Source organism: Aquila chrysaetos, chromosome 1 (assembly GCF_900496995.4).
Source record: "Aquila chrysaetos chrysaetos chromosome 1, bAquChr1.4, whole genome shotgun sequence".
NCBI classification, from domain to species: domain Eukaryota; kingdom Metazoa; phylum Chordata; class Aves; order Accipitriformes; family Accipitridae; genus Aquila; species Aquila chrysaetos.
Genome location: NC_044004.1, coordinates 29,979,759 through 30,007,334, shown reverse-complemented (window position 1 = coordinate 30,007,334; position 27,576 = coordinate 29,979,759). Strand labels below are relative to the sequence as shown.

The 27,576-nt window shown below is 40.8% G+C and overlaps 1 protein-coding gene across 3 annotated transcripts; it reads right to left on the bottom strand.

Annotated features, from left to right (window-relative positions):
- Positions 1-490: 490 nt before the first annotated feature.
- SPATA18 (spermatogenesis associated 18) lies at positions 491-27,508 on the bottom strand. Of its 3 annotated transcripts, XM_030022078.1 has the most exons (13): positions 27,069-27,507; positions 24,669-24,774; positions 24,444-24,559; positions 22,812-22,930; positions 18,623-18,718; positions 11,346-11,480; positions 10,440-10,677; positions 9,257-9,415; positions 8,528-8,703; positions 6,487-6,610; positions 6,066-6,134; positions 5,242-5,287; positions 491-4,765 (listed from the first exon to the last, which is right to left on the bottom strand). In XM_030022078.1, exons 1-13 carry the CDS (start codon positions 27,153-27,155, stop codon positions 4,758-4,760), a joined length of 1,479 nt encoding a protein of 492 aa, XP_029877938.1. In that variant the 5' UTR covers positions 27,156-27,507; the 3' UTR covers positions 491-4,757. The 3 variants fall into 3 exon arrangements, with proteins under 3 accessions (XP_029877938.1, XP_029877948.1, XP_029877957.1); XM_030022088.2 differs by lacking the exon at positions 6,066-6,134 and having other exon boundaries at positions 27,069-27,508; XM_030022097.2 differs by lacking the exons at positions 491-4,765; positions 18,623-18,718 and having other exon boundaries at positions 5,225-5,287.
- Between the last annotated feature and the right edge of the window lie 68 nt (positions 27,509-27,576).

Here is a 27,576-nt window from a genome sequence, read left to right as displayed (position 1 = left end):
AAACTGCAACATTTTGCCTTATTTTTTTCCATTAATGAAGTGCCTGAGAATCACTTTACCAGAAAATAGACAAAACTTGAAAAATACTTGTCACTTCTTTTAAAAAAATCTACATTTTATTAACTAAAATGAGCCATAAAAAGTGCAAACTGTATAAAGTTCATAGGGCAAAATGGTTTCTGTGAATAGAGGATGATGCTTCCAAATAATTAATGTTTGTCTTGTCCATGCTGTTTTAGGGGTAGGGTACATGTATCATCAACACAGAGACAGGTTTTCACTGAAGGTCCTGAATGCAGTTTACAAAGGTGTCATATCTGCTTGTGATAGATTATATTCTTCTAATGTAAAAGGCTAAATGCCAGCTACTGTGAGGAGAATGAATTAGCCTAAAATGATCTCTCTTTATAATTTTTTTTCTTTTAAAACAAACACCTTTGATTGCAGGCCAAAGCCCTTTAGGAAGAAACAGTTTCACAGGAAGCACTACTAACAGCTGCAGACAGCATCTTCATGCTGACATTTTATTTTCAAGCAGGTAACATTACTTTGAGAACTGTGTTTTTGCAAGGCAGAAGTGTTCCCTTCTCAAAGCCATAAGAAAGTATAAATACACCACCCACTTCATTTGTGTTCATGCCTTTGTCTGCTAACAGTAAAATGACACCAAGTGCTCGGTTTGTGCTCTGCCTACAGAGTGAAAGGTACAGCTTCCACATAAACAACACACCTGTATATCAGCAAGAGCCTGTGACAGATTTGCTCACATGTGTTGTTTTAAACTATCCAAAACTGGCATAAAGTGAAAGTACATTTCTTTAGTATACTTGCTTAGTATGCTGCATGACTAAAAGAAATACAGTAGTCTTGAAACTTAAAACATTCAGTCTGAACACATGCTAATGTAGCTGCAAGCCATAATGAACAAACAGATTTTCATTTATTTAATACACAGCTAGACTATTTAATGCTACCGTAAGAAAATCACTGTGTAATTAACACCAATCAAAAACGGCTGACAAAGGTTACATAAAGCTGAAAGACAGTATTTAATTCTGATGGCACTTTTACAGGATGACAAACTTTTGCAGTACATACATGCAATATAAAAGTAAAGTTAAAAGACTCAAATCCTGGAGGATGTACAGCCGTATGTTTTCCAGGGAGAATTTTGATAATTTTTGGCCTTCACATTTACTTTCTTCAGGCTGTAGTGTATTTTTGCTTTAACTTACCACTCATCTTGAGCCTCCTACAAGGCTGAATCAGCACCACTGCTCACTGCCAGCGATATTAGATGGGAGGACTCCACCAACCTCCTGCTACCAACTTTCTTTCTCCTATCAGGATGCTGGAGAATCTATCTAAGATAAGTTCTGAATTTAAATCTTCATTGTGCAGTAGCAAATTTAGCTGAGCCATTTACCCTTAGTATCTGCTAGCTCTGCATGGGTGTCTCTGTTATTGAGCTGCAAACATTGAAGAAGGAACACTGAAGATACTTTGATGATATTGTATTTTCCCAGAAATAGATGATAAAACATCCACACGTTCAGACTGACTGTGGGACAGCCTTTGAATTGAGACAGACATAATCAGCTTTCAAAGAGCTGATATGCAGGAGAAACTCTCCAGCAATCTCTAAATCCCTCACAAACGTGTGCTGTTCTACATGAACACCTTGGCCTAAACGTGGTGCTTTTTTACATTCTGTGCAGCCTCACTTCCATCAGTCCATCTGCAAAGAGCTTAAATTAGTTCAAAATCTAGCCTTCTTTTCCTGGTATTAACACTTTGATCATGATCATACTGTTCTAAAACTACCTTGCAATAGAAGCCTTACTGGCTTTTTTTTATTTGTCACCTATTAGAATTCACCCTTACTGTTTCTACTTTGGTGGTTTTACAAGCGTGGCATTATCCAGGCTTGTGATTTAGTGGAAAAAAAAAAAAAAAAAGAAAATTTAAAAAATCTTACTTAAGATTTTAAAAACTCTTATTAAAATATCATCAATTTCACATTCATGATCCATTCTTTCATAGAGTCTTACAAGCAATTACGGAAGTCCCTTTTTATAAGTTATTTTGCATTTGCTGGTTAATTCCATATAATCTTTATTGGTATGCATTCTCTGCACTGTTGTCATGTAGATCAAAAGAAGCACAGGAGCTGTTAGTGTCTACCTTGACACCAAAAGCAATCTTCTAACTGATCTATAGATTTAATTGGCTATAAATAAGCTGCACAGGCAACCAGTACAAAACAGTATATTCCTATAAAAAGACTATGGGCTGCAGAGTACAACTGAGTAGAGTAAGGTTTGTTTAACTAATTAAGTGTTACCATGCTGTGGACTGACTTCCTATTTTGCCGAAAATGGTTTGCTCTGCTCTGAAACATTATGCAAAAAAAAATATCCTAGAGCTGCTTTCTCACCACCAAAACAAGTCACTGGCTGTCATTTCATTAGTTTTCTCTTTCACTTCGAGACTAACTAGTTCTCTAGGTACCTGCTGGGGGAGGAAGATGAGATGGTCCACTAACCACTGTGAATTTGTCTTTTATGGCAATTTTAGCTCTTTGGGAATACTAGTTCCTAGTGGCATCACAGGTGTGTGCAAGTCTGGAACTACCCTGCCTCTGATGCTTGTCAAGAAAAACATACTTCTTTGATGTAGTCTTAGTTTTCTCACAGTCAGTATGGAAACTTACTTCAACTCAAAATCATAACACAGACATGGCTTGGCAATTACATGCAGAAGACAAAAATGCAACACCTAGTTTCTAAAAAAACCTACATCTCCTTAGCCCTTAGGTAGTTACAAGATTTTGAGAAATCCTTCATTTTTCTGCTCAAAACCATACTCAGGATATCTAATTGTCTTCTGTTGCCACACAAGTTGCAGGTGCTCAGTTCTTCCAGAACTGGGGTGGTTTTAGTCATGAGATCAGTGCAGAAATATGCAGGTTTACTTTAAGCTCAGATCCATAGCTGTGACCAACAATCAGGCTCTTAGAAGAGGAAATATATTGCTTTGTATTTTCTCTTGTGACTTTCTTAGATACAAGGAAGTACACCACATACGTGCATGCACCTTTGTGTCCCCTCAGTTCATTCAGAATGGCTCTGTGAATGTCTCTCTGTGTACAGGACTTCATTTTGTTCTCATCGGTTACTAATTGGCCAAATTCCAATGAAAATACATCTGTAGAACTAGAGTCACAGCTGATCCATGGCTCATGCGGACCAGCACTAAAGTCTGCTGAAATATGATCCTGTGCCAAAGAGCCTTGTGCCAAAGTCTTAAGCCACACAAGAAGTAGAGAGAAAGAGTATGGATGTATAAATCTGTATAAGATCCCTGGAAAGGGATCACAAAATCTGCTCCTGTAACTTAATTTTAAGGACTAAATAGTTTCAGAACTAATAAAAATACTTTTGCTCATGTTATTAGAGTAGTATTAATGAAATGTCATGTTCCAGGGCATAGGCTGATTAAAAGAGGAAGCAGAAAAGAATTTTTCCTCCTGATTGTTTATATTCCAAAATTGTGGAGATGAATTTGGGGAAAGCTCCACATACCTTTGAAGCATCAGGTATTGACCAGAATGAGACAGTGGAGATGGTGAATTACACATCAGCTCCATTATGACAAATCCTATGTTTCTATGTAAAAGCACAAGGCCCCAAGCAGTCACTTGTGTGGCTTGTATTCAAGGCTGGCCCTGCAGATGAGGTTCTGAGAGAATGACAGTATCAGTTCTTTCCAAACCAAAAATGCTGATATTAAAATAAACATTTACAAGGGGAACAAACTGTTTAAAGTGCCAGAATAAAATCTCTTCAGGTCTCTGATTTTCACTAGTAAAATGTAATGAACACCCACAGTCAGAGATAACTGGACAGGTGGACAGGTTTTTTTCACAGTGTTCACAAGAATTACTAATCTATCAGTCTGGTATGAAAGCCCATTAAAAGTGATACCGCATAGGCCACCTCAAGCAAATATTTCAAGCCTACAAATAGTCAGTGGCACACTTTCAAAATACCTTAAGTTCCAAACTACAATTTTTTATGATATTTTCTAAGTAACAATGACTTTAACAAGGACTATTACTGCCTTGCTAAAGCACACACCCATGCTTTCATAAGTAGCTGTCAATAAAGTCCTGGGGATTGCTGGAGTACTAGTAGTTTATGATCTTGCAACTTTTGCATTGTAGTTAGAAAATTCAGTTTACCGCAAGGACGTATTTAAAAGGATGCTGTGTGAGACTGGCACATCCTAAGATTATCGTTATTTTCTAAAATTGTAAATAAGCACCAATTAATGAAATTGTTTTCAAGTAACAGCTAACCTCAACATTCTGCAACTTTCACCATTTAGGTTATATTAAATATCCTATCAAGATAAACTGCATCATTTAGTATCTCTCGAAAACATTCTAGATGCAATAATTCTATCTCCCTCTGCAGGATTACAGCATTGATTCCTCAGTGCTCTGCAAATTTTGCCAAATGAGTATGATTCTGTATTGCATGCACTTTTTTTTTTTTTTTTAAATCAGAAGGGTTGAAGTAGTTTCTAAAATTATAAATTAGCCTTCTATAATTCTAAAAACCCCACTGAACACGAACTCCATTTGGAGTGACAATTGCCATTCACATTATTGCAAGATTTGAGGTATTCTTAAGAGAAAAGGCACCAGCGAAGTTGTTGGATCCGGATGTACTGAGTCACAGGAACATGTCCAGTTAACGCCCTGTTGAAGAAAAAGACACATTTCAGTACAACTATTTTCTTCTAAGCCTCTAAATTCGCTTGTCTTTAAGATGGGCACACATTCATACTGTTTGAAATCCCTCACTTCACCATCTCCACTTAGCTATCTCTTTGGATTTTGAAAGGCATGGAGCCAGCAGGCATGCAGCCAACTGTTTCTTGAATAGGGAAGAGAAGAAGTTTTACTTACTATAGAACTGGCCACAACAAAGGCAACTAGCAGGCAGAACTCATGACAGTGTTCTGAGTAGAGTGAAAAACAAGCTCTCCTCCAAGTCAGAAATTTCAGCCTTTTTCCACACACAGAAAAGAAAGGGGCTACCCATTTTAAAAATAAGACTTGGACAAGTATTTTAGAGTCAAAGACCTTCAGCATGTTATTTTGTCTCTTTGCTCAGTTGTTCAAGGGCTTAATATGAAAACCATGAGACATTATGAACTAATATGCCCACTTACTTGGGCTTCCGCTCCTCAGTGGTGAAGGACTGCGGCTTCGAGACAACTGCAAGACAAACAGAAAAGGAAACTCAGGTGTGCTAAAGAACTGTACCCAAGAAAGGCACCTGGGGACCTATCAACATCCAGAAAATTTGCACATGTCTATCAGTGCAGCTCCACTGCTACAAAGTCAAATTCAACAACTTTCTAATTTTTCCTTCACACCCTGCACACACACAAAAAAGTGAGTCTTACCCAAAGCCTCTCACATTTTCAATATTCATATTTTAAGTTGAGGGCACCTATGTCAATTTAATAAGATGGGCTAACAATTAGAAAAATATACATGATTTTACAGAAATAATTTAAAATGTGTAACTATACCATATGCAGAACTCTGCTAAGGTTTCACATATCTTATTAGTACCACCTCCTGCCTACCCTACACTGATTTTCTGCTCCTTTGAGGCATTGGAGGGTAAATTTAGATTACTAAATCCAGGAGGCAGGGACCATGTGCTGTGTATGTACTGCAAGATGACTATAACACTTCCAGATGATGCAATTAGTTATTCAGAAGGGTACTGAAGCAAGGGGGAGTAGGGGGAAAGCACTCTGAGATCCACAGTTGACACTTCGGAGAATTTAACTATGATCCACTTCTCATACAGTATCTCCACTGATAATTATACCAGGCAATAACTATCTGTCAGTTCAGCTTCACCTCATTCCGGACCCAGCAAAGGCATTTATTCCCACATCAGCATTTTAAAAGGTTGCTTACATTCTGAGTTTAAAATACTCGATGCTGTTTATACTACAAGCATTCAGCTGGGGCTTACATGATGAGCTAGAAGAGGACTGGTGCTACGGCTGCGGCTTCTGCTTCTACTTCTACTTCTGCGAGACCACTACAAGAGAAGAGTTTGACAAACCTCTTTTGCAAGAGGGCATTTAATAAAGACAGACTCAGCAAGCAGACTTGCCATGCTGGAGACATGACTTGAGGACAGAGAGTAAACACAGTAAACTTTCTCCTTAGAACAGCCTCTGCCAACAATCATACATCTGCATAATGAATACATTAAGGCAAATGGAACTATTAATCCTAAAAACAGGATGAGGCACTAAAACCTAACTGATATTTGATATACACAACTCCAGCCATATAGGGAACAATCAAGAATTTATCTTTTTCAAATTTTAAAACAGTGTTCAAATCTAATTACTTCCCTTAACATATTCCTTAACAAAAGTACGTACCAGAGCTCCTCTTTTTGTGACTGCCTCTCCCTTCACAATTACAACATCATTTTCCATCAGAGCAGGCCATACATGATAGGCCACCAAGGCAGCTGTGAAATCAGAGTCGAAACTACGATGGTATCTGTTGAAATACAGAGTACAAGAAATGTCTGCCTATAAGTGCCAAAAGATAAATATGATCCTTCAAGTCATCAATATTGATAAAAAGCAGAATACTAGCTATAGCTCATAAACATCTTTCTTGACAACATTTCTGTATCACAAAAGTAAGTATTCTTTAAGTGTACCTGTAAAAGAAATACATCTATAAGACAGACTTAGCAGAATATACTGTCTACTTATACTGAGAGACACTCCAGTAAAGCCATCTCACACGTCAGAAGGCCGCTAAGACCATATTCTTGCATAAGCCCCACACAAGCCAGGGTCCTTGAGTCCACTGACAGATTAAATCTCCTGAGCAGCATTTTGGCAGGCATAGCTATCCCGTCTTCCTGAAATATCCTGCTAAAACAAGACCCCTGTAAAGGATATTACAGAAATACTCTATCTCAACTATAAAGTTACATCCTAGTACCTTATGAGACATAAGAAGCAATTTTATTAGCAAGATCTTCAGATACTGATAATGAAACAGTGACTTTTTAGCTAAGAAAACATATTTTGAAGGCCTGTATTAACATACCAAATACATATTGCTTCTCTAAGTCTGCAATATTAGCTGAATAATACATGTCTGGTTTTGTGGATTCAAACTCAAAACAAATACCAAATAACTGAAATAAAAAACAATAATTCATCTATACATTAGTAATGTATATACAATAGCAATTTATATAAAACAATGCTGTAAACAGAGGCATGAAGCTCTGCATGGAGGAAGGTATAGGGTACAATGAGGTTTGGCCAGCCCTTTCTACAAATTTTGCTCCATCTCTGTGTACCACATACATATGCTATACATGTAAACATATATATGCCACATATTTATCTAGATAGATGGATAAATGTGTATATATATGTCTTCTCCAGCAGCATGTATAAACACATTACACCTGGTTTTTGAAGGCCACACACATGAAGTACGTGGAGAAAGCGTCCAAGACTATACCATAGCATTGCTGCCTTCTTAATACAGCCAATAGCTTTGGGTGTCAAATAGCTAACTGCCCAGTATTTGGCCAGGATCATTAAGTACTCATGTATGACTTTGCACTCTCCTGTTGAAGAGCTACTTTTATCTTCTCTATTTATCTCCTTGGCTTCTCAAGCTCTTCCCCATCTGGGTTCCATTCTATTTTAAATTATGATTAGAAACCTCCTTATTGGTGTGGCTTTTCTTGCTTTTGAGAGCAATTTTTTTGGAGCTATCAATCCCATTAGTTTTCTTGAAGGCATGGAAGCACCCTACAGTTCTCTGCCAGCTAACAAAGCAGCCAGCCCTGACCCTATGGAAAAAAGAAAAACTATGTTATGGTGTGCATTTTTAAACAAAATTCCCATTTTTAAAAGGCATTTTTCTTTTTGCTCAGCTCTAAACCAGAAAAGATGGGAGTGTATCAAGATCCATAAGTCATACAGCAGCCACAGCCTGGAGGTCACAGCACACGTACTGATGATCCTGGTATCAGACACCAACTGCCAGATCTCAGTAAACATGACTTTTACAAAATGGGCCAGAAAGGAGGAACAAAGGTGCACACATTTTATAAACACTGGAGGCAGACAGAGACTAAACAGGGAAAGGAAAGTTGATGATAATTTTCCTCTTAATGGATAAATTAAATATGCTCTAGAGACTGAGGTTTATCCAGAAAATTGTTCTGTTCATTAAAAAAAGCTGTTAACACTGGTCTACAGCCTGGCATTTATACACCATCATAAACCTTAAAGACATACCCAATTCACTACAGACCAGGAATATTTGCCCCATATTAATGTTTAGCATCAATCTTAAGCCTTTATATTAATTAGGAAAGAAGTAGACTATACAACCTGATGGATTTTTTTAGTGGTAAGAATCTGTAAGAGTTCTTACTTGGTCTCACTGAAAAGTTCTCCATCAGTACCAAAGGCAACATCAAGAGGAGGAACGAGTGTCTGCATTGAAAAAGCCACACGGCACAGCTCTCGAATCAAAGTGCTGATCACAATGAAATCAATTTCTGGTGGAAATGAAATCTTTGGGTTGATGTTCATGGAGCGAATTACTTCCTGAAAAAAAATCAATTGAGTAATTTGAGCTCATTAACACTTTTATTTAGGGACAAGTATGGAAATCCCTCCTAAATATGCCTCTCAGCTTTCTACATTTAAAAATCATTATAAGAAGCTCCCAGCAATATTGTCTTAGGCTATTCCAGAAAATATTAACTTCAGAAAGAATGCACTGTTATTTTAGAAATAAAGTATGACCTGCATCGTTGACATCAATCTTAGGAAGGAGGTGTAGTTTTTCAGTAGAGCACAGAATTTAACAAAAATATGAAATTTAGCTTACATTTATTTGATTAAGAGAGTTACACTGTATCTTGCCAAAAATATTATTCAGGCAGACAGAGACATTCTAGTCACAGACAAATAAAACAAGTGATTACTGGGCCATACCAAAATATTATTTTGGAAAATAAATTGCTGCAAGACATAACATCCATGCAATAAACTTTTTTCCTTCTTCAGGTAACAGTGCATTTCTAGTTTACACATTCCGAATTTATTAGCTACTGAAATAGATCAACACATCACTTCCTCACTGCCCTTGGCTTACATTGACACTGGCTTGAACGTCATACAGATCCTCATGGCGAACTATATAATCCAGGACAGTGTCTTCAAGTGACTCGGGCCCCGAGTGACCTAGAGACAGAGTGTCTCTTACACGTATTTTGAACTGCCTGTAGGCTGTCTTTGCTGCATGAAAAGACTCCTGCAAACACAAAGAACATCTAGTTAAATCCAGGAGAATGAGATTCATTTTTTATCAATTATCTAAGAGGATGAACTTAACCCAGTATCATCATTGTAAGGAGGAATATAAAACACTGCTGTAAAAGTGAAAGTTAAAAATAGTACTCAACTGGGAAGACTTCTCTGATTAAATCAAGTGTGATTTATTTGCAGAAGATGGGAATGAAAAGCGTCCCACCTAACTTTCTATTTTTATGTAGGATTCTATCACACACACCCACGATCAATGGAATCACATTCAAAGATATCAAGAGCAGAATTCAATAATAGATTTTATATGCCACAGTCTAACATGTCAGACAGGAACACCTCTTGTCTGTTGGGAAGAAAGGTTGACTTGGAGAGTGTGAACTGAATGACAGTTGTGGGAAAAAAACTTCAGTAAGTTAAGTGTGCTTGGGATCACACACATTAAGAGGCACACTGCCTCTCTGATGCAGGTATGTACTACATCAATTTTCTAGAAAAGAAGATTAAGGACAGAAAAACGAAAAAAAATTTCTTCTGACTGAGCTTATAGTAAATATGAGGTATCTAGGTAATTTTAAGCCTTCCAATAAAACTAGAGAAGCACATAGCTACAGGCAAGAGGGAAGCATGATTTGGAGATATTTTTAGCTTTCTAAAATATAGTATTCCCAAAAGAATTAATCTAAATGAGGCGGTGTTGTTTAGTGCAGGAATCATCTACCTTTCAGAGCTATTCAGTCTTCTTATGCACCCCTTTTAGCATCTGTACTGTAGATCACTGACACTGTTCTAATGTTGGGACAGGACAGTCAGAAAAGGACACTAAACTGAGAGTTCAATGTAAAAATGTGAAGGAAAGAAAGGAAAATCAAAAGGGAAAAAAGTAGAGAAGTTTTCTTCTCCATACTTCACAGAAATGCTGATTTACACACAATTTAATCCAATCCAGCCATAATATTTTATAAAACACTTCTGGCCTTTCTGTAAAACAAGAAATACCATTTTTTTCTTACCACAGCTGCAATGTATATTATCCTCTGCACCATCTCCATGTCACTGATGTATGTCCTCAAAAGGGTCTCTGCATCCAAGCGTTCTTGAGCATAAATGTCACCAAAGCGAGCTACCAGGCAGGCACGACGTGAAGCATTTGTACGCCTGGCTCGGCCAGGTGAGCAGCTCCTCAGGGGAAGTGGACTAGGTGACTTGCTCTCACTGTGCCTTGGGGAAGGAGAGCGGCTCCGAACAAACCTATGACAGACATGTGAAGAAGCATGAGGTCGCTTCACCATCCTCAGATGCTTTTGCCTAGTGCACAGAGTTTTGTGTGAATTTAATTATTACCAGGGTAAGGTGAGATTTTGAGCCAACATAATTAAAGAAGTAAACCTGCAGCTGGTTAGTCTAATATGAAGGCATTTGTGTCAATACCTTTTATGGGCTAGAGCCTCAACAACAAAACTAAATTCCTAAAATGTGTACAGCCAAGCACTTTGTTCTGGGGAAACACACTTTTAACTAGTAATACTTTGGAGATTTGTTCCTCTTTCAGTGCTGCTCAAGAGTTGTAAAGTCAAACAAGTGAGAATATAACAACAAGTTCTGCCCTGTAATGATGCAGTATTCAAAGAGGACTTATAAACAAAAAACCTAACCATCTCTTTTTACCCTGTACAGTTGCTCTCAGTGTATTTTGTAAAGCTGCTGCCTTTGCTGTTTTGCCAGAAACTTAACACAGCTGCCTGAAATTAAAACATTTGGGCAGTAGGAGAAATCAGTTAAAGAGTTTATATTCCTTCATAACAAAGTACAAAAACTTATTTTTTCTTTATACTTCAGTTTCAAATGAGGAGGGAATTCATGCTACCAAACATGAACAATTTCTCTGATTCAGTGACCTCTCTGAATAATGCCTCTACCTGCTCTGGAGAACAGACTTCTGGGCATCCAGGATAGAAATCTCATCCCGCAGTATTTGAATCTGCTGCTCATAGTCATTCAGACGATCTAACTTCCTCAGGGCATCCTTCTCTTGGGCACAGGAAGTCTTCAGACTTAACCACACAGAATAAAGTCAGTCACAAGATGTCCTTCTACCAATGCAAACCATCTATCAATTAATCCTCATCATCAAACAAAAAGAACAGAAAAAGAAGATAAATATTGAGCAAGCTCCTTATGCTGAAATACAGGGAAATAAAGAGTTTAAAAAAAGCATACTCCAAAGCATACTCTTAACTACGCTTTAAAATGTAAAAGTGTACTGTGGCAGGAGACTGGATACACTACACTTTATGTTACAGGAGAGATCACTGGTTAACATTTAGTGTCCTTGCATTAGCTCAGATGATAAGGTCTAAGAAAGAAACTGGTTTCTTTCTCATATTTAAGATGTTAGCTAAACCAGCTCAGTTTTCTTTACTACAGTTCAAGACTCTAGGTATTTTCTTATACCAGGTCCTTGGGTTTTCTTCTTTGCTGGAATATATTAGTCAGTCAAAGGATATCACCAATTATGTTATTCAAGTCATATCAAAAGCTAATGATTCCTCTCCTGCTCTCCCCAAGAGAAGCAGTGTTTCTTAAACATTGGCAGACAACCAGTTAAGCAGGTTTATCTTCTGTCCTTTACTCTTACTTAACGTTAGCAAGTATCCCAACATCTCTGCTTTCCTACCTAACACAGGTATTACTGTATTCCTCTTTCCGAAAGAAAAAAAAAAAAAGAAAAAATGAAAAAAAAAAGGATGCTTTCTATTTATTTTGGAGGCATTCAGTCTGTTCTTCCTTTTCTTTATTGAAGGACCCCGGTGAGATTTTTGAGGATCTGAATCAATGAAAGCTGTAACACCTATCAATTGACAAGCTTCCCATTCTGACTTTTTAAGGAGCAGGCTGACTGAGAGGACCACGGGTAATAAGGCAGCACACCTGCTAAGAGGAAAGCCTGTCCTTCTAACCTAGGTAGGAAAAGCTGCAGATACCACTACAATCCCGTGGAAGTCTTTAGTCAGCTCCTCCAGCAAGGACTTCTAGCAGAGTAGCAGTAAAAGAGGGTTAAAGAATTCTAATATAAAGAACAGCTGGGAAAGGAAAGTAGATTTGGAAAGACGAGTTCTAGAGATAGAAATGGGGGAAAATCATTACGTACCAAGAAAATAAAAGGTGAAAAAAACCCTTATATAATATACAAGACACTAGTCAGGCTTTCCTTAAATTGCCACGATAGACAATGCAGACAGACAATGCAGTGTTAATAACTATCCAACAGAAAGGATAAATAAAAATCAATCATTTCACTTCTGATTATTTTCTTTTTGTTATTTACCCCTATTCACATGGGCATTTTTCAGAAGGTTTTAAAGCAATTTTTGATGGTCTTTATCTCACTGTTGTGAGATCCACAAAGCTTCCATCTTTTCATCATGACAGCAGATAATGATTACAAATACAAACAGATGCTTAATTATAGGCCTGCCTTTATCAGGAGAGGGGAAAAAAAAAAAAACACACAAAAAAAAACCCCAAAAACCAAAACAGGAGAGCACATGACAGACTGAAACCAGCAGAAATACCTGCACCTTTCACTGTTCATCACAAGTCATATAGCAAGTCACAAACATAAGAGAAGCCACGACTGAAAATGAATGTTTCTTTCTTTGTAAGAAAAACTAAATACAAAAAAGGAAAAAAACAACTTTAAGACAGACATATTTATGAATTACCAAAGCTGACTTTTGTAAGCCTTAACACTAATCCTTTCCATGCTAATTAAATCTATGCAGTATTCAGTTTCCCCTGTTGTATTGTTCATTCACTCTAATGAGTGAATTCACTCATTTAGCAGTTCATTCACTCATACTGCTAAATATTAATCTGAAATGAAAAGAGTATTATCACCTTTCTGTTAAGGTTAAAGAGATGTAGATGCTGCAAAAAATATAATGGGAACCAACAAGGCAAAATATAGTTCTTAGAAAAATCAGAACAGTTTTTATAACCCATTTTTATTTTAAGGCTATAACTAGTGTTTTACACTCCGCCATCTAACCATTTAAAAATAAAATAGGCATCTTCAACCAGTTTCTCAGGAGAAAATACAATAGCCTTGAGAATTTGTGTCAAGTATCTACTTAATGATGTTTGGATAAATAAGCCCACTGCTACTCTCCAGTTTCAAAGAATTCATTAACGATAAACTCCCTCACAGTTCCCCCAGTCCTTGGGCTAAGCCCGACTCATTCAGTCAGATTGCCTTGAAATTCAAGGCAAGAACAACTGCACCTATGTAATTTTTGGCCAGATGGCTGTTAAACCTGTTTTTAAGAGGCCTCTGCAACAGTGACGCTACAAGGTCTTGAGGTAACTCATTCAAGCTACCATATTGGCTGTTATTAATTACAACCATGTTTGTCAAAATTTCTTCCTGCCAATCTATATAACAGGTCCTCCATACAGCAGATCAAGAAAGAAAAGTCCTCTTGACCTCATTTACTTCCAAGTGAGTCATCTGGCTATGTTAAGTTTGATTAGACCTTGGCACAAGTCTAAGCACGCTAGTAGTAAGCTTCCATTTATAACAGTACTAACAGGATTTTGTTCAGTCTGTATATAAAAATAGGTTTTAGTACACTTTATTTTTTGTCTTCCCCTGAAGAACTTTCAATTGCTTTTAAATGTTGATTGTCATTAATTAAAAAATTTTTTATTTTCCTTCAGAATTCTGCAGCAAATAGCTAAATCCTGGTATAATTAATATCTTGATATAACAAAAGCTTATATTGGCTATAGAATTTAATTATATTGAGTCTAGACCACATTTGTTCTAACAGCCCAGGACACCAAGATGTCTTGCAAAACATGCTTTGATTTAAGTATGTGAGACAGACAGACTATAGACAAAAGGAAGGAGATCAGCTGTTCCAAAAGTCTCAAAAAAACAAGTTTACAGACAAAGGTGCAAAGAACACTCCTGACTAACTGTTCCTTGTGTAAAAAAAAATCCTGCCCTAAGTGTCACAGATTGGTCCTGACCTCACTTTCTCTGCTTTTAGAAGGATTCTGGTTTTGACAGGCAGGTGAAGACTAGGCAATTCTGATTTCACCCAACTAAAAGGGTTCAAATTTTGAAAAGATGACTCACAGAACATGAAAAATATCACCTTTGCTTCAATAAAAAATTGAACACCCAAGCAGAAGATGCAAACGTAGAGTGCCAACTAAACTGAGAGCTAACATGAACCATAAGTATGTTGAGATTATGGAATTCTTGAATTCATAGGAAGACAGGAATGGTTTATTCTTCTGTCAGTAGTACAAATGGCAACATGTGCTGGTTTCGGCTGGGATAGAGTTAATTCTCTTCATAGTAGTTCATATGGAGCTATGTTTTGGATTTGTGCTGAAAACAGTGTTGATAACACAGGGATGTTTTCGTTACTGCTGAGCAGTGCTCACACAGACCCAAGGCCTTTTCTGCTTCTCACCCCACCCCACCAGCGAGCAGGCTGGGGGGACACAAGAAGTCGGGAGGGGACACAGCCGGGACAGTTGACCCCAACTGACCAAAGGGATATTCCAGACCATGTGACATCATGCCCAGCATGTAAAGCTGGAAGAAGAAGAAGGAAGGGGGGACATTCAGAGTGATGGTGTTTGTCTTCCCAAGTAACTGTTACACGTGATGGAGCCCTGATTTCCTGGAGATGGCTGAACTCCTGCCTGCCGATGGGAAGTGGTGAATGAATTCCTTGTTTTGCTTTGCTTGTGTGCGCGGCTTTTGCTTTACCTATTAAACTGTCTTTATCTCAGCCCACAAGTATTCTCACTTTTTCCCTTTCGATTCTCTCCCCCATCCCACTGCGGGGAGGAGTGAGCGAGTGGCTGGGTGGTGCTTAGCTGCCAGCTGAGGTTAAACCGTGACAGTCCTCTTTGGAGCCCAACGTGGGGCTCAAACGGTTCTGGATGATGACAGATTTGATTGGAATGTGCTAGATTGAATTTATAGCTGTTATTGCTGTTTGGCTTTTAATTGACAGGCTCCTGTGCTTGCCACAGGGCATGCTTGCCTTACTGTAAATTAGAGTCTAGTGCTCATTAGTGGCTGCTTTTTGCTCTTGCTGCTTGCTGTAGTGCCATACTGCTGATCATCTTACTCTGCTCTGCCTGGGAACGTTTTGATAACAGCAATGGCAATGCACCTGGGCTGGCAGATGGCCGGGGCATCGCTGCTGTTTCTGTGCTGCTGTACTGGACAGGCTGGAACTTCAGTGTGAACTCTAGTCAAAGGGACTGTGACCTGTGGATGAGTCCACGTGGGAGCAAGACACTCCAAAGCATCTGTGGTCATGAATAAGTCCACGCCAGAGCAGGTACCTCTTGAAGTGTCTGTGGCCGTGGTTATGTCTGTGCCACCACAGGTATACCTCTGAAGGGACTGTGGCCCAAGGATAAGTCCACTCCGGAGAAGGTACACCTCGAAGCATCTGTGGCTGTGGATAAGTCCATGCTGCAGCAGGTACACCATGAAGCACCGGTGGCTGTGCATGAGGTCATGCTGGAGCAGCTGAAAGCGCATGGCCATGGATAAGCCCACAACAGAGGAGGTACACCCCTGGAGGGCCTGCAGCCATGGGCAAGGCCATCCTGGAGCAGGTTTACTTCTGAAGTGACTGTGGCTGTGGGTAAGGCCATGCTGGAGCAAGTCTATCTCTGAAGGCATTGTGGCCCATGGATAAGGCTGGAACAGGTGCACCTCAAAGTGACTGAGGCTGTGGATAAGTCTATGCTGCAGCAGATATACCCCTGAAGAGACTGTGGCTCATAGAGAAGGCTCCACTTGGAGCATGTACACTCCTAAGGGACTGCAGTCTGTGGATAAGTCCAAGCCAGAGCAGGGCCAATGAGAGGAGTTCATTGCAACGTTAAACCCTATGATCTGGTCCAAAGGGACCGGGGTGGAGACTGTAATGGCAATACCTTTGAATTGTAACCCGGGATTTGAGTTGCATGTTATAGGAATTACTATAGCAGGAACGACCTGAACCAATGGAGGACAAGCCTTACAAGAAGCAGTGCAAGTGCAGCAGTGACCTGACTTGAGCTGGCTTTGGTGCCCAGTAACTCCACACAACACACCACCTCTCCTGTCCTGAGTGACCACCATAACAGATGGAGCCCAAAGTCATGGACTAAATGAACTCAATGGACATTTTGTGGATGTTTGTGGACATTTTGAAGACATTTTATAGGGGTGGTCCACAGATTAAGGGAATGATATCTGTGTATTATATCAAAGGATGGGAAGGGCGGGGGTGGGGGTGGGCGTGGTTAATGAGGTTGTATTGGCTAGTGTGGGACCTGAGCATGATGTAAATGGTATGGAATAAAGGGTGGAGAATGTGCTGGTTTTGGCTGGAATAGAGTTAATTCTCTTCATAGTAGTTCGTATGGAGCTATGTTTTGGATTTGTGCTGAAAACAGTGTTGATAATGCCAAGATGTTTTTGTTACTGCTGAGCAGTGCTCACACAGAGCCAAGGCCTTATCTGCTTCTCACCCCACCCCACCAGTGAGCAGGCTGGGAGGGCACAAGAAGTCGGGAGGGGACACAGCCGGGACAGCTGACCCCAACTGACCAAAGGGATATCCCAGGCCATATGACATCATGCTCAGCATATAAAGCTGGGGTCAGAAGAAGGAAGGGGGGGACATTTGGAGTGATGGTGTGTGTCTTCCCAAGTAACTGTTACACAGTTATCGCTTACACTGATACAACATGAATTTCTGTCCAGTCTGCATTAAGACCTACACATGGGAATTGTGAGATCCTTTATTCCCTACTAATAGTTTTAATCAGGAAGACAGCAGTCAGGTTATATCTAAGAATCAAGGAGTTATATGAGCTACTTTTCACCCAACAAATCAAAAGAGCCCATCTTATGGGAATATGATTTTATACTCCAGGAAGCCGTCCAAAAAATTAAAATCCAAAGTGATCAACACTTGCTAGGAAAGTCCATGGATAAAATCTGACAATTAATGATAAATGCAATGATAAATATCCAGATATGAACAAGTAATATTCAACTTGATATTGGAAGTAGAAACTCTAGTGGCCTAAGGTTTTTTTTGTTTGCTTATCTTCATCAGGAGTAGCTCATCCTCTCAGTTGCCCTAAAAGGAAAGAAACTCATTGACAGTTATATCCTTTCCTACAGTGTAAGCAGCAAAGTCAAGTTTCCTCCATTTTAAAGAGCAGCAACGTTATTTAACTGAAAGGCTGCAAGCATTTATTTAACAAGTATGACTACATTTCTGTTGTTGAAATGCCAGTTATCACAAGAATTCACACGCTGTTGGAATTAATTTCAACTACCTTTGTGTTCTTCTCCAATAATATAACACACACACCAAAAAAAAAAACCCAAAACTCAACAAAAACAACAACAAAAAACCCACCAAAACCCCACCACCCAAAAAAGACGTGGGCTACATTTCATAAGAGTGAAGAATTATTACTGCTTCTAGAACTGCTTGTAGGTCAAGCCATAAAAGGAAATTAGTTTTAAGGACCCCTATATTGAAATGGAAGGGTAGGTCCCCCAGCTGCACCCTTACTGATCCAGATTAACTTCCCAGATGTGACCAACACACTTAGAAACTCAAAAACCATTTTTAAACCAGAGACGTCAGCATTACCAATAGCCATTACTTCTGTGCAGATAGGCAAAAGGATTTGGCAAAAATGGTCTAAAAGAAAAAGTCATATAAAGAACTTTATCTTAAGATAGAGAGACTGAAGTATCTCTTATTTAACACACACGCTACTTCCAAGAGCATCATAGCAAATTGCAAACAATGGTTTCCGGCTATATTCAGAATATGGTTCTCTCCTATTTAACTTCATCTACAAGATTCAAATACTATCAAGCTGCTAGTTTCAAAGCAATCCTTCTTCTAGCCTAAAGAAAAAAGGATAGAAGTTCAGCCATAAGAGTTCTCACATGGATCTACTTATGTTAATTCTCTCTATATAACACCAAGAAACAAAGCTATGGGATGTTAAGGAGCTAGACCTATTTTTTCCTATAGCATGGGACAGTACAGAATAAACAGAACCCACTCAGGTAAATGACAGACTGTGTCTCTGCATGCTGACTTCTGCCACAAATACCCCAAGATTCAATTTTTCTTACGCTGCTTTTAGCTGAACAATTTCGTCTTCTGCTGCCAAAAGAGTAGTGGCTGATTTGGTCTTTGTGTCTTCAAGAGCCAACTGGGTTTTTGCCAGACTGCAAGAAAAATTAATAAAATAACCTTCATGGTAAAGGCAGAGATTCTACCAGATAATTTAATATGACAAACTGACTGTTTAAGCAGACCAAGTCCATACCAATTTAACATATGAAAACAATCACAGTGGGCTTTTGTGCAGACTATCAGCACACAAATAGCTTATAAAAAGTCATATCTGACTATGCAATAACAGAATTATTTTGCTATGATCCATTATTTTTCATTAAGACTCAGTTCCAGTTTCTCCATCTATTTCAACAACTTACAGCATTCAGAGTGACTTCACTGTCCATAGATGGGCTATCTTGGCACATGAATTCTCTTTCTCCTGCACCTGTCCCATCTGTCAATAACTACACAATCATGACTCCATACTGCACCACCTTGAAAGGATCAGTTCTGAAACTTTCACACATGACCTCATCACTGCTTGAATTACCTCCTCCCAACCCTTCATCTTCCAGACTTCTACCTTTGCAAACCACAGCAAACACCTCTCTGACCTGACTGCACAGAGAAATGCAACTCGCAAAACTGTACAAAAGCTTTACCACTGATTTTCCACTTCTCACAGGAGCTAGCCCGAAATGACTTTTTCTTGTACTGCAAACTGCCACACGCTCACTCCAATCTGTATCGGCGCATAACTTTCCTTGTCCTCACCTTGACCATCCAACACTTTTCTCCAGCTCATCAAATAATCTCTTTCTATCCACACAGGAGCATAGGATGAAATGCCTCACCCCTAAACCAATCTTTATATATACCTGAATGGTTGCGTTTGGGAGAGACCTCTGGAGGTCTTCTGGTCCAACTCCCCCTGCTCAAGCAGAGCCATTTAGAGCCGTTTGCCCAGGACCGTGCCCAAACAGCTTTTTAATATTTCCAAGGATGGAAACTTTACAACCTCCCTGGGCAACCTGTGCCACTGCTCAGTCACCCTCACAGTAAAAAAGGGTTTCCTGATGTTCAGAAGGAATCTCCTGTGTTTCAGTCTGTGCCCACTGACTCTGGTGCTGTCATTGGGCACCACCGGAAAGATCCTGGCTCTGTCTTCTTTACACCCTCCCTTCAGCTATATATGTTAATAAGATCCACCAATCTCCCACAATCCTTCTCTATAGTTAGAAATAACAACAGAGAACAACTTCTTTGCTTATTAAACCTTTCAGGCTGGAATTATTTTGCAAGATTACCTAATTCTGGCAAACCATTTGAAATACCAAGAAGAAAAAACCTCTCCTTGCAAACTTTGTGGGGTCCTTCTCTGTCCCACCTTGTCACTTTTGATATTTAATGTATACTGCGAGATCACAAGATTTTTTTGTCCTCTTATCTTCTTTTCAGGGGGATGCACTGATCTTTAACTCACTCAGAGTTGACTGAGAGACTTTTTTGATAATGAACAATTAGAATGCTTGCACTCATCCAAAATGAGACATGAGAGATACTAATATGCGTTGGTGAATAAGGGAAGAGCAACCGATGTCATTTCCCTTGCCTTCTGTAAGGCCTTTGACACGGTCCCACACAACATCCTTGATTCTAAATTGGAGAGATGTGGATTTGATGGATAAGGAATTGGCTGGATGGCTGTGCCCAGGGTTGCAGTCAACAGCTCAACATCCAAACGGAGATCAGTGACAAGCAGTGTCCCTCAGGGGTCTGTATTGCGGCTAGTACTGTTCAATATCTTTATTAACGACATTGACAGCGGGATTGAGTGCACCCTTGGCAAGTTTGTGGATGACTCCAAGCTGAGTGGTTCAGTTGATATTCTTGAGGGAACAGATGCCATCCAGAGGGACCTTGACAGGCTTGAGGAGTGGGCCCATGTGAATCTCTTGAAGTTGAACAAGGCCGAGTGCAAGGTGATACACCTGGATTGGGGCAATCACCAGCATCAGTACAGACTGGGGGAAAAAATGGATTAAGAGCAGCCCTGTGGAGAAGGACTTGGAGATTGTGGTAGATGAAAAACTAGAAATGAGCTGGCAATGTGCATTTACAGGCCAAAAAGCCAACCATATCCTGGGCTACATCAAAAGAAGCATGGCCAGCAGGTCAAGGGAGGTGATTCTCCCCCTCTACTCCCCTTCCATGAGACCCCACCTGGAGTACTGCATCCAGCTCTGGGGTCTCCAGTACAAGAAAGACATGGACCTGTTAGAACAGGTCCAGAGGAGGGCCACAAAAATGATCAGAGGGTTGGAACACCTCTCCTATGAAGAAAGGTTGAGAGAGTTGGGATTGTTTAGCTTGGAGAAGAGACTTCAGGGAGACCTTATTCCAGCCTTTCAATACTTAAAGGGGGCTTATAATAAAGATGGGGAGATGTCCTGGCTTCAGCTGGGATAGAGTTAATTTTCTTTCTAGTAGCTGGTACAGTGTTATGCTTTGGATTCAGTATGAGAAGAATGTTGATAACACACTGATGTTTTCAGTTGTTGCTAAGTAGTGTTTAGACTAAGTCAAGGATTTTTCAGCTTCTGATGCCCAGCCAGCAAGAAGGCTGGAGAGGCACAGGAAGATGGGAGAGGACACAGCCAGGACAGCTGAGCCAAACTGGCCAAAGGAATATTCCATACCATGCAACGTCATGCCTAGTACATAAACTGGGGGGAGTTGGCCTGGGGGGGGATCACTGCTTGGGAACTAACTGGGCATCGGTCAGCAAGTGGTGAGCAATTGCATTGTGCATCATTGTTTTGTATATTCCAGTCCTTTTATTATTATTGTCATTTTATTATTGTTGTTATTATCATTATTAGTTTCTTCCTTTCTGTTTTATTAAACTTACCTCAACCCACGAGTTTTACTTTTTTTTTTTTTTTCACCCCAATTCTCTCCCCCATTGCACTGGGTGGGGGGGAGTGAGTGAGCAGCTGCATGGTGTTTAGTTACCAGCTGGGGTTAAACCACAACAGGAAAGACTTTAATTTTTTTTTTCCCCTACTGACAGGACAAGGGGTAATGGTTTTAAACTAAGAGAGAGAGGATTTAGATTGGATATAAGGAAGAAATTATGTATGATGAGGGTGGCAGGATGCTGGAACAGGTTGCCCTGAGAAGTTGTGGGTGCACCATCCCTGGAAGTGTTCAAGGTCAGGTTGAATGGGTTTTTGAGCAACCTAATCTAGTGGAAGATGTCCCTTCCAACAGCAGAAGTGTTGGGCTAGATGATCTTTGACTATCCTTTCCAATCCAAACCATTCTGTGATTCTACCATTCTATGAAAGCAGGAGATATCTGCAAAATTAGGATACAGGATGAAATATTCTATTGAACCTCTTTCCTCTAATCTAGCTAATACAGTTTGCAGTTCTGAGAACTTGATATTCTTGGAATCACTTAGCAAGAGCATTAAATTATATCACTTCTTGTACTGACCAAAGGACTGTGAGCATTCATTGTTCTCATGCTAATAGGATGAATGAGAAAGCCTCTGTCACTTGGAGCTACCTCTGAAATGGCCCTGGAACTGGCACGAACTGCACAAATTTGTTTCTGAAGCAATTAAATCATTTTGAGACTACAGTGCTCCACAAAATGTTTTATGCAACTGGACAAAAATTGTTCAGTCCTAGTCACTTATTTGAAAATCTGTCTCTCTTTCTTCCTCCATCTTACCACAGGGGGTTTTGATCTTCTTAGATGTTCAAATACCAATTACATACCGTAACTAATTATGACATGTTGTATGTCCTTCAATAAGTGTTGCACTATAGCTACTCAATTGATTTTTATCAAGGTTTGCTCAGCATGCAACAGTTCATTAACTATAATTCCACAGGGATGGTCATGCATTATACAAACCCCTTTTATCTAGAATACTGGCATGTTTTCCAACTCCTTTGTCAGAAGCAAAACCTACCAAGACAATTTATGAATGTGGGTATGACTGTATCATTTGTACCCCACTTTGGACACACATGGACAATCCAGAGCCTAGATGTATTTTGAAGCTCTGATTTTAAGCCAGAAATGAAACATTTTACAAATCTCCATCAGTATTTAGACGGTGAGAGAAAAATATGGCTTGTTGAAAAACGAAAAACAAACAAAAAGAATCACAGTTAATTCCCCTACTCTTGTTGCACATGGCTGAGCTGTAGACGAGTTGAAGTCAGTTCTTCCTGCAGCTCTTGCAGTTGAAAAGTCTGATTGCTGGCCAGCTCTCTCAGCTGCCTCTCTTTCTCAATTGAATCCTATAGTGAAACACAAAATCACACTGCTTGAATGTTCTACCTTACAGAATCCTTCAGCAATGTAGTATAGCATTATTAGAAGATGTATTTCTAAACATTTCAGTAAAGCTAATTTCTAAAGTAACAGAAAACAAAAGCAATTGCATACCTTCTAGAGACATAAGGAATACATTCCAGGCACACAAAACAAAGACTCAATTCTATTAAGAAAAATACTCACTTCATTTATACCTCATGATAGAGAATATGGAAGGTCTGCATATGCAGATTTACTACCTGTATACACAACATCTGAACAAAGTGTTCTTGAAGATGTGTTGCATGGGTTTTTTTCCAGTCAGTCATCTTCTGACTGACTATATCACCAACTCAAGTGAAGTTTTGGGGAATTCACGTACACAAAATAACAGAAAAAGTTATTAGAACAGAGGAGGCAACTATTGTCATTCCAGAAAGCACGCTACTACACATGCAGCTCTGTTTTTAACAACCTATAGATTTGCCTGATACTACCGGAATTAAATAAGTAATTGTGCAGCAGTTACATTAAATTTTGAATGTCACATGCAATGACAAATCCATAACTGGTGCACCGGGTGTAGTGTCATTTAATAACATCATTATTTTACATTTTGGGTTTTTCTGGCAGAACCCTACTCCTGCAATACACTAGAATCTGACTTTTAAGGGATATGACTTTTCATTTGTCCTTATTTTAATTGTCAAAGATTTTGACAGAAGAGGTGTAAAAATAAGAAGTCAGAGAACATGGAGCCATCACTGTCAAATCTCAAGATCTTCAATATTTTCCCCTAGTTTGCATCAACCAACACTCTTATTTTGTTTCAAAACACAAAGCCACAGCAGATCTGTCTTTTCTGCCGAACTGTTAGTACTACAACCCCTTCAGTAAATATCAAATACATACTAACTCCAAACATCACGTCAGGCGCGTGGTGGTATCATGATGGACATGAGCACTTTTTTTCCCCCCCTTCTGGGGATATTACAATGCTGAGATACTAAACAAAGATCTTTTTCTTCAAAAAAATAAAAGGAGCTCACAGACAAACACATGGAGTTTATACACACCTTCAGCTTACATATGTATTTTCACATAGCGTTAGGTTTTACTAACAGAGATATGCCATAAATACTTCTATGATGTCTCTGCAAATGCAAATGCAGCGTAATTCTTTACCTAGAAAAGGAAAGCTGTACAAGAACATAGCTTCTCTTACAAAGCAAATTCCTCCATATTGTCATTCATTGTTGTGAAACAGCATAAGCCCTAGAAGGCCAAAAGTAACTTTAACAACCTCTTCCATTTCCCTTTCAAAGGAAATGCGAGATGAGACAGAGAAATAGCATAGTTGTCTCCATGAGCAACTATGGACATATTTCATTAACCAAAATCACGGAGGGAAGCTATTATTAACAGAAAGTCATTAAAGCTCTCCTGCAGCTATAAATCCACACCATTTTATTCCCTTAAAATAAATTTCCTACATACCTGAGTGAGAGAGAGGTTGGTTTCGAAGAGCCTTCCTGAAGTAGCACACGAAAAACAAGTCCCTAGCCATGGCAGGAGACGAGTTTTTATTGTTTCCACACCTGCATAATGCCCACCTAAGAAAATACATACATTAAGAAATTGAGAACAGTTACAGAAAGAGCCAGAGCTTGAAAAGATGACACATGTGAAATGTGTTAGTAATAAGGCAAGGCACTGATTTACCTTCTCGAGATGTTTCATTGAGGATTGTGAAGAGCTGCCCTTGAATCTCAGAGTTCAATTCTATTATTTCACAGCATCGGTTCAGATTCTGATCACAGGAATTAATCTGTAAATTATTGTGTATTAATACATCTGCCAGGGATTTCTTACTTAAAATTATTCCTGTTATGATCATGATGTTTCCCCCCCCCCATAATTACATCTTCACAACCTTTTCTTACTGCATCCACTAGAATACTCATCTTTAACGGTTCACATTAATAGGCAAACAAACAAGACATCAGGACTTCTATCACCCAGTTAATTCACTACTTGAGAAAACTTACTCCTTTCCCCATTTATAAAGGAGATGCATCCACAAATATCTCCAAAAGAAGAACCATAATAATTGTGGATCTCTGTTAAAATCTTTCAGCACAGAGTTTTTAAAATAATAAGATAAGAGATTGTTGGATGAAAAAACGTATTAGTCCAAGATCTGATTTTCCATATTAGATGAAATAATACATATAAGGCTATTATCTTGCTTTGTCAACAGCCACATGAGTCCTCCATGCAATTTCATCTGATTTTTAAGAGTTACCAACTGAAACAAATATTACTGAAGAATGGGCAAAATCTAGCATTATGCCTAGGAAACAACAGAACAGCAAACCTACACCACTTTCAGCAAATGCAATTCTGAAAGGGAGTTGATGGGGGTTAATCTGTCCAGGATCCTACTGCACCTGCCAGGAGAACACATACTTTGTACCTGCTTCCTTAATCTTTATCTGTAACCTGTGTATCATCTTTAACATAGATCACCCTCTAGGTCTTCAGGCTTTAATGGCTCCATACGGTTTTTACAAGCTTCCAAAGCAGCTAAAACTCCCAACCCATGCCCCTGTCAGCTTGCACTTTGATTGCTGCAACATGCTTTCCTCTGGCCTCAAGGAGCACAGTCTCACCGTTCTAACCTCCACCAGAATACCACTGCAAAGTGCATTTTTCCAGCTCATTACACTGACATGACACCCATGATGCTTCCATCTGCCAGCTCCTCCTTTTCTGCAATGGCAGCCTGAAACTGCTCCTCTTCACTTCCCAAGACCTCAGAGACTACCCCCACCTCACTATTATGGGGAGTTCAGCTCCCACTATTGCTCAGCCCTCCTGAGGTCTACCTCCGCCATCCATCTGCAAGATTTTAAAATGCATGCCCCTGTTCTTCCTCCTCTGGTGTCCTGCACTCTGTGGTAGCTTTACCAGCTACCTTCAAACTCCTCCTTAAAACTGTCCTTTGCCATGAATCCTGCCGAAAGTTACACTGGCTATTAATATGCTGTAACTCCTACATACCACGAAGTAAAAAAAGAACTGACTTCCCTTGAAAAGGCTGCATCTCTGCTCAGCACCTCTTCTCACCAACCATAGCACATGGTAGATGGTTATAGGCTCATGACCACATCAACTACCAGTGTCCTGAAGCTAATGAAACCTGGGGACACAGGAGTGAGAACTCTGTCAAGATTTTCCGCTGAGGAAATTCGTAATTGTCAAATCTCAAGTCCCTTCATCTCACCTGTCCCTAATTTTACGCCTTCTCTACTTCTTCCAGTGTTTTGCCTCCTCAGCCTCCTGTTACCTCTTACTCCTCCATGCATCCCATTACATCCATCTGCAGCCTTCTCCTCACCCATACCCGAAACTCCTTCCTCACACCTGCTTCCCCCCTTCCAAAGCCCTTCTGCAGCTGTGCTGTCTTGCAGCAGCCTCTCAGCTCTAACAGGTTTCCCACCCAGAAGAGCTGGGAAGCTGGATAACTCCGTTCTCAGTTCCAGCGTCCTTTTTCCTCGGTTTTCCTGACCTTTCCCAGGCCACAGCCGATTCCTTCTGAGCACACCCTCGCCCGTGGTCCTTCCATCTGCCCGTCTTTTACCACAAAACTCTTTTCTGATCCAGACTCAGTCCTTACAGCTCAAATAACCAAGTTTAACCTCCAGTCCTCGCTTTCAGCAAACCCTGTCACAGGCAGAAAAGAAACCGGCCGGAGCTGCGAGTGCTACAGGCGCCGGGTGTTAAAATTGTGATAACCGGGCGCCTGTGCGGGCCAACGTCCCAAACCGAACCCCAAGCGGCGGCCGCTACCTGCTCCCCACGGCCGGCTGCCCGTTTCGGTTGCACCGAGCTAAGGGCACCCGCGCTCCCTCCCGGGCGGGGGCCGCCGCCGCGCCGCGTCCCGCCGTCGCCGCGGAAACCGCCGCAGGGCCCGGGCACCGCGGCAACGGCGCCGCTGCCGGCGGCCTCCCGCCCCCTCGGGGCCCGCGGGGTGAGGCGGGCCGCCCTCCGTACAGGCCCCCAGCAGACGCGGATCCCCCCCCACACCCCACCCCACCCCCGCGGGCGGCCGCGGCCCACCTCGTAGTCCCGGTACCAGCTCTCCAGCTTCTCCTGCAGCACCCGGCCGCTCTCCGCGCCGACCAGCCTTCTCAAGCCGTCGGCCATGGCCGGCTGTCAGCTCGCTCCCGGGGTGGAGTTGGGTTGGGATGGGCTGGGATGGTTCCCCCGTCCCGTCCTCTCCGGGAGCCCTCCGCGGGCGGGGGGCGAAAGCTGGTACCGCCGGCCCGGGCCCGCTGCTCTGGGCGGCCCCACGTTCGCGCCGCTTTTATAATCGCGATTGTTAACGTGGGCCGGGCCCGGCGCGGCGGCGGGTGCCTTGGCGACGCAGGCAGGGCGCGCCTCGGTTGTGGTAACGCGGCGGCCGCCTCCGGGGCTGCCCGCCGCCCCACGGCCCGGCCCGGCCCGGCGGGGAGCGGGGCGGGGCCGGGACGGGACGGGGGACACGGGACACCCCCTCGGCCGCCAGGTGGCGCCGCCAGGTAACGCGTTTCCCGACCGGCGGTACGGACCCGCCTGGCGGAGCGGA